This window comes from Paramormyrops kingsleyae, chromosome 2, assembly GCF_048594095.1.
Source record: "Paramormyrops kingsleyae isolate MSU_618 chromosome 2, PKINGS_0.4, whole genome shotgun sequence".
Classification (NCBI taxonomy): domain Eukaryota; kingdom Metazoa; phylum Chordata; class Actinopteri; order Osteoglossiformes; family Mormyridae; genus Paramormyrops; species Paramormyrops kingsleyae.
Window position 1 is genome coordinate 22194403 of NC_132798.1, and position 11337 is coordinate 22205739.

Genomic DNA, 11337 nt, shown 5'->3' on the forward strand with positions numbered 1-11337 from the left:
GACAAGGAGTGGTGCAGATGTTTTCCGGGATAGAAGCATGACAGTTCAGTTGGGGGGCACACAGTCTTTATGATTACCTGGCCAACAGTTGCACAGCATATCAAAGAACACTTTGGGAACCACATGCATGTTAATATGCTTCTAAAAAGAGCCAGTGAATTGTCTACTACTTTGTATCCTAGTGAACAGGAGTTTAATATTGTAACATCCCTGCCATCATGAAATCTGCAAGCTGTAATTGTGACATATAATGTATATATAACTTGTCCACATTTGTACAAACAATTTCACTGTTCAGCACAGAAACCAAACTGTTCTGTCTGTTGCCATTTAAGTATCAGAGCAAAATTTTATAGGTTAAAATTGAAGTTGAATACTTATATGAATAGATTTAGTCAGATACCCCCCACACACACATTTTCTTCACATTTCACCCTTTGGCCCAACAGAGCCATTTTATACACAATGTTGTTACATTCTGTAATTAGGGAGTGTGTCACAGTTGAGTCATTTCAGCAAAATCTTACATTGTGCATGAACAAGACATTTTAGGGCAAAGGACAAGTCAACCAACAAGATACTGGAGGACTTTTATTTGATATGCTTGTCAGGGAGGATTAAAATATAAGAAAATATGTAATAACAGTCATAACATCACGCTTTTTGACGATTAAGTTTATTTATGTAAAAATTGGTTAATTTATTTAAAAATCCCAAATATGAACAAAATTAATAAATACAACTTGTATTTAAACAAACTGATTTCTGGTCTCTCAACAATGAAACATGGAACAAGCATAAATGTAAACATCATATAAATAGGTAATTATTTAACCAGCAGCTTTCATATTAGTGAAAAATAAACATTTTATTTAATATTTTTTCACTATTTAGAAGGATATTTTTTTTTATAAAATAACAGGTAAAGACAAAGTATAAAAGCTATTTAAAAGTAAATCATTACAAATGTAGCAACAAATGAATAGTATAAATCAATATGTAATTCAGATTAACAAGAGGAATTCCAAAGTTCTTCTCTCCCTAAATATCCCTTTCCAAAGGGCATTCTAATCCTGAGCAGAAAAGGGTTTCATGCATTCCAGAAGGACGGTTTTATGAAGTGCGGCAGTGCATGCTACCCACACACGGACTTGTGCCCAAGTGCTGGTGCTCTGGATAATGTAGCTAGCTGGCTGTCTGCCCTAATTGGGGACCCATCGGAACCTGTACCCCCCTTGGGGCGTGGTGGAGGTGAAGGCGTGCCCTTGGGGAAAAGTCAGGGTTCGAATAGTACAGTGGTCCCTGATGGAGGTCCTGAATGCAGAGTCCTCTTCCACAACTCCGCCCTCCATATGAGTGTGTCTCCGTGGAGTAGAGGTCCTTATCCCGGTGAATGATCCGTACATGTTAATGCCCTCCATGTCCTGGGGGCTAGCCACCTCCTCGTTCTCCTCTTGACATGTGGCCGGCAGTGGGGTGTCCCTCCGCAGCATGGCATTGCAACGCTCTGTTATGTCCCTCAGGATGTCGTCCATGTCCTCACAGCTGGAATGCAGGTCATTCTGGTCCTCAAGCCTCCTCCGCTTAGCGCCACATCTCATTGGAGAGTCACTGGCAGGTGGAACAAAATGTGCAGCCTGCTCCTCTCTAGCAGTCATCAACCTCTACAGAAAGGGAGAGCAAATTCTCACCAATCGCTCCCGTGATTCGTGAAAATGTGTCTTTGGCACAACATTGCCATCTAGTGATGTTTCATTTAATAGCAAAAACACGACACAACTCCACCCATTAAACCAGGGGTGGCCAATCTTATCCGCAAAGGGCCGGTGTGTATGCGGGTTTTCGCTGCAACTCCCTAATCAGATTACTAATTAGAGGACTGATTGGCTGAAGAGTCCACATACCTGGGTTTGAACAGCTGACCTACAGGTTATACCAAAAACCTGCATACACACCGGCCCTTTGCGGATAAGATTGGCCACCCCTGCCCTAAACAGTGACATCCTTAAACCAAAGATGCTTAAATATTCAAAGGTTTCAAAATTGTATTTGTCCTTTAGATACTGTGCTGATTAAAACTAACTCTGATAGATAAATACTGCAGTGAGAATCAGTGATTGAGAGAACATTTTATACATAATCAACGTTTACAAACAACACCTGGGAAAGCATGCGCTCACATTACAGGCACACTTACATCAAGGACGGAGGCCAGGTGCTTCGCCTGGTTGGCCAGTTCCTTCAGTTGTATGTTTTGCTCCTGTAGTGATGCAATTTCTTCCTTCCTCTCGTTTAGTGTAAGATGCAGCTGTAAAATAGAACACAAAATCCTCCATTATAAAACAACAGTGAGAAGTCTATGTGCCACATTCTCATTCTTTCATGATGTCGACATAAACACGCCGCCTCCAGTAGTTCAGGTGAGACACCTGGCTGTTGGCCTCCAAAGCGTCTCCGAGGGCCAGATGATGCTGGTCAGCCAGGCATCTCCAGTCATGTTCAGCCAGAGCTGGAGGCTGTAGCTGGCTTTGGGGTTCAGGGAGCCCTGCAGACGGGTATGGCAGGCAGTCCTGCAAGGTGCCATCTTGGAGAGATGGTACGGGCAGCGCAGCACACTCCTGAATATCACTGAGCAGTAGACTGTTGGGAATCAAGCCTGCCTCGAGGTCAGGGGATTCTGGGAGAGGAGAGAGACTGATGACTACACTAGAATCAGCTGACATGCAACATAAAAAACATTATGTCACTAGTGCTATTTACATAAGCTTATTTAGATAAACTGCAATTGACTATACAAGATAGGATGGGTAAAAGGTAATATACTACATGTTATATAATACATCATAAATTGGAAATATGCTGTTCATTTTCTCAGACACGTTGTATTATTCAGAAAAGGTTTTAAATTGTGGTTGAATTTATATACTTCACTGTGGGAAAAATTAACTGATTTCCAAAGCAAAATAAAGGAAATGTACTAAATTATTAAAACATTATTAAAACATTCATTTCACTTTCCTAAGTAATAATTATCCATCTAATGGAATTCATAACGATTCTCACCTGGCATAAAGCTGATAGCACAATCCTCGAAGTCTTGAAAATCGTATCGCAACGTGTCTTCCTGAATACAACACAACATATGACATATACATAAACGGTTTGCTTTAATTGTGAATATAATCCAAGCCGCGCAGAAATCAACATTTACTATTTTTTTTAACTGGCATATGTTACCTGAACACCATATTCCATATATGACAAAGGTAGATAAAGGCTGGTTTGAATCGCCATGTTGAACAGCTTATGAAATCAGCGAATATTTTGCCAAAATCCCGTCGACAGTGCTATCTGGTGAATAACTGATCATGAATTCCGATGTAAGAGTCATCCACAGTGTGGTGGGACAGATATAGTGAAGTACATCGGCAGTAAATTCCGGGGATGCTGCTGCTTGTTCTAATGTACCCCCCAGAACCCCCGCCATGCTATAGGTCAGCGGCACGGGCCAACCACACAGCCTGCCCTGCACATTCCTGCACACTCCTGCACACACCACTGTGCAAAGTGTCAAACATTAACAAAAGCGTGCAACGTGAGCCCAGCGTGTTTCATCAAACATTGTCCGTTTACACTATCAGCAATCAGTTCTTAATAGTTACACATGTCCTTAAACGATATGTTCTATGGTTAATACTCGAAGGCTTTTTTATTCAGGATCTTTGGAAACACTTGCGGTATGTTACGACTGCAAAAAATAGCATCAATCCAATGAATTTAACCAGTTTTACTATAGTAAATTAAAGCTGATCAGGTTGCAGTGTGTGTGGAATTTTCCAAATTGACTGGAAGCAACCAGTGTCCCAGTCATACAGGTAGCCTAAGTGTTTCGCAATTGCAGCCTGCAATTAAAGGGTCTTACCTGTATGTTTTTACTGACATCCCTGCGCCTCAGCACCGATGAACAGTCCCCCAAATCTTGCCATGCGATCGTTGCAAAGGCTACCAGTCATAATAAATGATTAATTAACCAGCTACTCAAATAAATATGCACTGTATAATTAATAAGTGAACATAGAAATTGAACAAATTAAACAAACGTATGTCATAACGCCTACCTTGGTCAACGATACTGGGAGTCTCTTCGACGTAAATGGGGACTGTAGAGTTGCTCTTTATGATTTTCGTGCACTTCATCGAGGACAGGGGACAAAGAGATTTATAGACAGAAACAAAGACAGCATAACCTTCCAATGACCGTGGCGGGGGAATTGCGTTTTGTTTCCATACCTTTCTATTATCGTATCTGGTAAGTTTCTTGTCTTGACTCCGAGAGGGAGAGTTTCCCATCCTATTGGGGCAGATTCTGCCGAAAGCCTTTCGTTCGTTATGCATGATTTATGTTGGAGACATTCAACGACAGCATGTCAAGTTTCCCTAAAATAAAATGACCCTCAGTTAGGGCAGCTATTTATTTCCCCAGTGGTTGAAGAAAATTGTAGATACATTAAATGCTCTCCGTCCAATCGCAGCGGTTTTTCTAAATCTCCAAGGGAAAGCGTCCTTAGAGATGTTACAGGTAGTGGGAAAACTCGGTCTGTCTCTTCATAAAGCAATCAGAGCGCCAGAGGTGGCGCCTAACAGCGGGCAAAGTGTGCCAACCACACGGGAGCATCAAGCCCCGCTGCGCCGCATTGTTCGGCTCTGAGTATTACACACACAATTTGCGCCGTTCTGACTTCGACGGCGCCAGTTCAACGGCTTTATGTTGGCCATAACAAAAAAGCTGAGTTTATGATAGCAACCATATTTAGATTCATTTTTCAACAATCGAAATGAAGATTAAATTTTTGAGTTTGGGTTTGTATACTTTAACCTTTATATAGCCTATATAAAGGGTACTTAAGGGCAATTAAAATAGGGAACGGAGTATTTCGATAATAAAAGTGGGGAGACACTGGTTATAATGTGGTAAAAAGGAGACAGCACAGTAGTCCCACTTAAGTAGTTTCCACGTTTGCTTTTGAAGGGAAGTGCATATGAAAACGAAAAGCAATGGGTGTTTTAATAAGCCTAATGTTCAACCAAAGACAGCCTATATTAAAAGGCTTTAACTGTTTAACTGTGGAGCATGTTTTTTTTTAAAGGAAATCAACAATGAGTGGGCGCATATTGAAGAGAGAGCGTGTCATTTTAGGTTCAATTTAAAGGGACAATTAGAGGAAATAGGACGTAATTACCTGGAGAACCTCGCAAAAGTTTAATTACATAGCTTGCATAGCTACAAAGGCATATATCACAAAGTATTTCTTGCTTAGCTGGATAACTTGACGGATTTAAGGTAGTATGTGTTAATAGTGAGTGAACAAAGATGCAGTTCATTTAAACTGGCGTACCTTAAATCTGACAAGTCATCTGGCTACGCAAGAAATCCTGCTTCGTGATACTGGCCCCTGCTCTTGGTAGCTTAATACAACTGGAAGGTTAATAAACATTACATAGGCTGTTCATATCTGTTGTGTTTTGATTTTAATCACAGTTTGCAACCTCTGTTAGTGTTGTCAATTGGTAAGGCTGGGTTGTCAACTATGGTCAACTGGATGAAGTGACATTCGAAACAAGTCTGCACGCATGCACACGCATTTATGCAACAGTTTTATTACCTTGTAAGTAGTCTGTAGGGTTTTTAAACTGCCCCAACGCTTTTGATTTAGCTCATTTTAGGTTTATAATGGAATAATACATATTTGCCGTAAGATTTCTTGCGTGAGTGTGAGTCTGAAAGATGCGTGAGAGTTGGCCACCCTGTAAGGTATCTACCGTAAATTGAATTTCATAACTGGTATAGTTCGCTTTTTTTGTACTATGACAGTACCAAGAAAGGAACGACAACTTTCATTTTTGCTTATGAGATGTTTTATTAAAGTTCTTTCACATCACATTCATTTTCTACATTCAAAATGTGCACTGTACCGATGTTCACAGAGTTCATTTGAATTTTGCTTTGCAACAATGATCTCGAGACAGCCAGTCTCCAGATCAACATAAACAATAAAAAAGACTAGTCAAACACTAGCCAGGGTAACAGAACACTGCATTAAATAATACTTCTCGTTGCTCTTCTCAGAAGATCTGTGTAGTATACAATGCATTTGTGGGAGAAATAAATTCATCCATACAATATTAACATAATTACTGAATAAATTATAGGTATTACAGTCAATAGATAAACTGCTGAAATGAAGGGACACTAGTCAAGGGGCTTCCTATGATGTCAAAACCCAGACATGGTGTGCAGGACTTCCTGGTTGAGGGACACCAGAAGCCTCATGTTGTCACCACACTCTTGGTGCAAGGTGGGGTCCACACTCGGTTCTTCTGGTTTTGAGTCCCATTGCTGCCTTCTGCCCAGCAAGTGCTCTGCCAACTTTACGGCAGACTGTGCCAGGACTGACGGAGGGTACCTGACGAAAGCATAGTCAGCCAGGCTCAGTTCACATATTGTCCTTGCAAGGATTTTACTCTTTGCGGCCATACTGTGGCTCTGCCTGCTGACGTCTTCTCCCACACCTGTGGCACAGGGACCCTCCACCTCTTCACCTGTATCCGAGGGGAACGGATTGTCCAAGTCTCCTCCAGTATCCATACCTGTGGATACCTGCTTTTCAGTCTCCTCCCGGTGACCAGCAGGACCCTGCTCTGGAGAAGTCTGAGCTGCAAGCTGCCGGTTTGTATAATAATCAAGGAAGAAGGCCATTGTTGGAGCTGCAAGCCTGAACTTCAGTCTGATTAAGATTATGCACTCCAGGTTACATAGCTGATCTTTTGTGAAAGCATTGCAGCACAGGGCAAGAAGCTGTTTAATCTGAGGTGAGTAGACCTCAACCTGAAAAGGTAATAATAGTGTATAACCACAAGTGCAATTTCTGATTATAAATTTCAATGTATTTTTTATTATCGGTTACACCAAGATTATTTATACACTTTTATTTTATATTAACGGCAGTACGAACATTTTACATTCACTTAAGGCGTTTCACATTAAGCATATTTTAGTCCAATGGTCCAGTAATATAAAGTCTTATACGCATGCAAACAAGAGCAGCAGTTCAAACAAAAATGTTTGTGGTAGCCACTGTTGTTACATCACTCTTCACGTTCAATGAGAATGCTACTTACCAGTTTGCTGGCGATTAGCAGACATGTGATCCCCAGCAGCTGGAAACAGTCCGACGCCACCGGGGTGGTGGAGAGGAAGCGGTCCATAATATTTACGGCGAGGCAGCAGGACTCAAAAGACAGTCTGAAGTATCTATGAACGGGAATCAACCAGCTCACCAATCTGCAACGCGCTTCTGGTGTGACCTGATGGGAAAAGGCATGTGTCTGTACCATTTTTGTTTTCCAGCGCAATATGGACATAAATTAAGTTAACCTTCCCAAAAGATGAGTTTACCTAAGTATAATGTACTCACCTGCGGCTGACGAGACATATAATTAATAGGTATAAAATCGGTTTCGTTAAGTTTCTGAATGTTGTAGCAGCTCTCCCCGTAGTCCATGAAATTCTGCCAGTCTGCTAACAGCCGGTCCGAGGTCTGAACATCCGGCTGCGGACAGTGATATATCAAACCCTCGGAAAGACTGGGACTTAGGAAGAGATATTCTTCAAAACCCGAATCGTTCAACGTGGATTCGATTTTTTGCTCTCGATGCCTGAAACACCTGGGCTTTTTTACTGGAGCGCACATAATTGCGCAGTTTATAACTACTGCTTCACGCCGGTCCTCCGGCGTTACGTCGTCTTTTTCTGGGGAATTTGGCTCTCTTTTCCTTTTAAAAATGCCAGATTTGTTTACTTCTGTACTACCATTTCCGTGCGTAAAGGCGACCATCTTGCACAAGTAGTGTCACCCTTACTGGTGCTCCTGAACCCCCAGACTGTGAAATCGCGCAAGATATCACATGCGTTTATTGACATCACATCGCTGTCTTCTGATTGGCAGCTGTAAGGGCTTGGATGACGTATTCGGCCAGAAGGGTTTCCCGGGTTAAACAGCGCTCAGCGCAAACTTAATTCGCCGGATCCTATTACCTGCACAGCAAGGTTCCGCGCGTCTGGGTGTTGCCACAGCGACGAAGAGGCGGGGGAGGTGTATCCCTTTTTTATTCGGGGTACCGCGGTCCATTTATGCCCTCTTATCCCCTGGCAACGCATAAACAACAAAAAGGAACTTAAAACGTAACATGCATGTTAAAACGTTAAACTACTCACAGTATATATAATATGGCGCGCATATATATATATATATATATATATATATATATATATATATATATATATATATATATATATATATATATATAGTTTCCCCCTTATAATATTATTCCGTGTCTTCGGACGGGCATGCGGAGTGCATAGTGGAAGTCTACCCTGAGAGGCTTCGGCGCTCCGAGGGAGGAGTGAGCCAATGGCGCGCAGAACCGAGGGAAGGAGACCTCCCCCAGGGAGTTGATCTTGCACCTCGTTGCGGGTGTTTGAAAGAACAATGAATGTAGCCCACTCATTAACGGAAAACCGTTAGACCGGAGGGCTGTACATTATCGGCAAAGTAGTGTGTAATTAATTACTTAAACAGACTGAGGTCCAGCTGTCAGCAGGACCCCTTGCTGCCTCGATGTCGGTGGCTTATTTAGTCTCCCAAACTTTCCTTTGTATCTATTTGACTTGCATAAGAAATCAGAAGTGTTAATGTTTACTTCTGTTACCTGTTTTGGTCACTCTTAAAAACGAAATTAAGGGACTCGTAAGACTGAAATATTAGAACTTTATTACATTTGCGATTTTTTAAAAAGATATTTTAGTGTTACATAGTAGATGTTACATGGTGTCTTAATCACGGTCAATGAACCTAATTCAGCTTTTTCCACTGCCTGTCCAACTTTATCCAACTAATGATATTGACATGAAACAATACTGACACCATTGCATTTTTTCTGCCATACAAAACACACAAACGAATATAAAATAAAGCAGACCTATTTGTTTTGAGTTTCAGGTCTGTGCCTCAAAAAGGAAGGGAGCCCTTGACATTGGGTACCTTGCTTTTCACAGGCTATGTTATTATTGTCTAACAATTAAAAATAGCATCAAATCCTTTGAAGCCCAAACCAGGTGCACAGTGTAATTTGTTTTCCTTCAGCTTCCAGTTTCACACAGATGCATTTCTTGTATGCCACTTTTGTTTTCTTTAAGACCAGCCCATTTCTATAAAATATTATACTAAAAACAGTCACACACAAACGAATATAAACCCAAGTAACGATATTGAATATGGAGTGCAGTTTGGCATTCAAGTACAAACTGTGATTGCAGTGCGGCCTTTCAAAGGCAATATTAAAGTACTGATGTGTCATTTAGATACCATGTCTTCCGTGGGGTGTCAAGGGCCTTAACCTGCAATTGCTTAGTCCTGGGTATGACATTAACCTACATCCAGCCTTGCAAGCAGATCCTGTAACTTTCAGGGAAACATTGGGGGTTAAAACTTAATGCTTGTCCATTCCATTCATACTGGTGTGGTGCTGAGGCATCGCACGGCTGCACTTAAGTTCTCATGCCTGAGGAGGTTCCTCATGTGGTGGGTGTGGCAATGTGCTGTATCAGTGTGCACTCCTTTCCTCCTTCTGCAGGAAATCGATGAGTGCTATTCCTTTCTTATGTTATGATGGTTTTATTGAGCTCTAACATTATAACCCTTATATGTTTAGTGTTTTTTATAGATGCAAGTGATTTTTCAGGGCTTTACATATTGCATAAGCCAAAACATTGAATTGCATGGATTTTAATTAACGTAGGACTGGAACAAATCCAATCCTGTATTTTTATATTTGGGTGTTCCAGCATTATGAATTGACATTTAGATTCATTTAGAATATAGATAAATCCTCAAAATTCATACATTAATTTAAATATTAGAGATACATGGCATTATATCATCTTATACAAACTTTGTGATTTTAAAGAATTGAAAAATGGCGTTATGGATGTAACCTATCTGAACCGGTGCTTCACAAGCATGCGTCGAGTATTTTTTAGGGCAGCCGCGATTCGTCGACATAGTCAATGACGTCGACGACATCAATATTTTACATCTAAGCATTGATATTAAAATAATTTTAATGAAATGACCCTTTTTTGATTTATAATTAATTATAAAAAATATTTCCTTCAATATTACTACGTAATTATAGGAGTAGTTTAAATTACCACAGAACAAAAAGGTAGTATGTACACTGCAAGGTTTCTATGGTATACCACAGCAGCACTAGCAAGATGAATGAACAACTGAAGAGAACACACGCAGGTGCTGTTCTATCGACCGCCAGAATAAGCAAGACCACCGTAATTGTTTTCTATTCATGTTTTTTTCAAGTTACCATTATTGTTTAATTTGCTTAGTTTTAATTTTTTTAAATCTCTTTAAAAGATGTCATGGATGCTGAACTGTCCCTTTCTTCACCGCAACTTCGGTGCTTATGGCTTACATCAGTGGTCACCAACCTTTTCAAGCCGAAGATCCCTGACCTCGGCCTTAATGAAAGGCAAGATCTACCTATCGAAGAATAGATAGAAAAAGACAGCCCAGATTGTACTTCCAACTTGAGGCCTTTTATTTAGTATTTGAATTGTATTTGAATTTAATATACATTAAATGTTCTTTTCTTTTTCTACTTAACTCGGAAGCAACCATCATATAATCAGATCATATGAAGTGGCACTGAACTCAAGAAAAATGCCATTGTCAGCAGTAAAGTGCTTATTCACTGAAGTTTCTGACGGTACTACCTACCTTATAAATGAACTGTTTTATCAACAAAATTATCAACAATCTCAAATTAAGCTAAGTGCAGTTATGTCCCATCATATGCAACATCACTTTTCTCAATGCCAACTTACACGAAACGATGCTTCAGTAGCAGCCTTATTTTGATCAGCAGATTTTGTAAAAAGTGATTGCTGGGCCTTCAACTCAGATCTCAGCTCGTCAACTTTCCGTGCACGAATCGCGCTCTTTTGCGGGTAGCGGTCTTTAAATTTCGGGTGGTTGGTATTGTGATGCCGCTCCAGATTATCTCTTTTACATAATGCTTGTTTTTGGTGGCACAATATACATACACACTTCTCTTTTACCAAGGTAAACAGAAATTCTTGTTCCCATTCTGGATGAAAATTGTATGTTGCCTTCTTTCGCCATTCTAGTTTGTAGTATGTTACCTCGCGCGGGCTATCACCATGGAGATCCATATTGACGTTTGCGACAGTTAATTTACGGG

The 11337-nt window shown here is 40.6% G+C and overlaps 2 protein-coding genes and 1 long non-coding RNA gene across 3 annotated transcripts; all 3 read right to left on the reverse strand.

Annotated features, from left to right (window-relative positions):
* Positions 1-588: 588 nt before the first annotated feature.
* mcidas (multiciliate differentiation and DNA synthesis associated cell cycle protein) lies at positions 589-3255 on the reverse strand. Its single transcript, XM_072709222.1, has 5 exons — positions 3238-3255; positions 3064-3124; positions 2430-2677; positions 2198-2308; positions 589-1664 (listed from the first exon to the last, which is right to left on the reverse strand). The coding sequence occupies exons 1-5, from the start codon at positions 3253-3255 to the stop codon at positions 1203-1205; spliced, it is 900 nt and encodes a 299-aa protein (XP_072565323.1). The 3' UTR covers positions 589-1202.
* A 694-nt stretch (positions 3256-3949) lies between these two features.
* LOC140587696 (uncharacterized) lies at positions 3950-4564 on the reverse strand. Its single transcript, XR_011989373.1, has 3 exons — positions 4291-4564; positions 4119-4191; positions 3950-4002 (listed from the first exon to the last, which is right to left on the reverse strand). It is a non-coding gene; the product is annotated as an uncharacterized lncRNA (long non-coding RNA).
* A 1340-nt stretch (positions 4565-5904) lies between these two features.
* LOC111839247 (cyclin-O) lies at positions 5905-11308 on the reverse strand. The gene is made up of 5 exons (XM_023802976.2): positions 11279-11308; positions 8096-8206; positions 7476-7610; positions 7180-7365; positions 5905-6886 (listed from the first exon to the last, which is right to left on the reverse strand). Exons 1-5 carry the CDS (start codon positions 11306-11308, stop codon positions 6275-6277), a joined length of 1074 nt encoding a protein of 357 aa, XP_023658744.1. The 3' UTR covers positions 5905-6274.
* Positions 11309-11337: the final 29 nt, after the last annotated feature.

What these genes read in the sequence shown, in the direction of transcription:
- mcidas (XM_072709222.1), bottom strand. An exon ending in CTTTGGAGGCCAACAGCCAG is followed by an intron (nt 2,309 to 2,429) that starts GTGTCTCACCTG and finishes TCTATTTTACAG; the next exon opens with CTGCATCTTACACTAAACGA. An exon ending in ACCTGGCCTCCGTCCTTGAT is followed by an intron (nt 1,665 to 2,197) that starts GTAAGTGTGCCT and finishes CCCTTTCTGTAG; the next exon opens with AGGTTGATGACTGCTAGAGA.
- LOC111839247 (XM_023802976.2), bottom strand. Translation starts at nt 11,308, where the DNA reads ATGGATCTCCATGGTGATAGCCCGCGCGAG. An exon ending in CGCGGAACCTTGCTGTGCAG is followed by an intron (nt 7,611 to 8,095) that starts GTAATAGGATCC and finishes CACTGTCCGCAG; the next exon opens with CCGGATGTTCAGACCTCGGA. An exon ending in TGCTAATCGCCAGCAAACTG is followed by an intron (nt 6,887 to 7,179) that starts GTAAGTAGCATT and finishes TTACCTTTTCAG; the next exon opens with GTTGAGGTCTACTCACCTCA.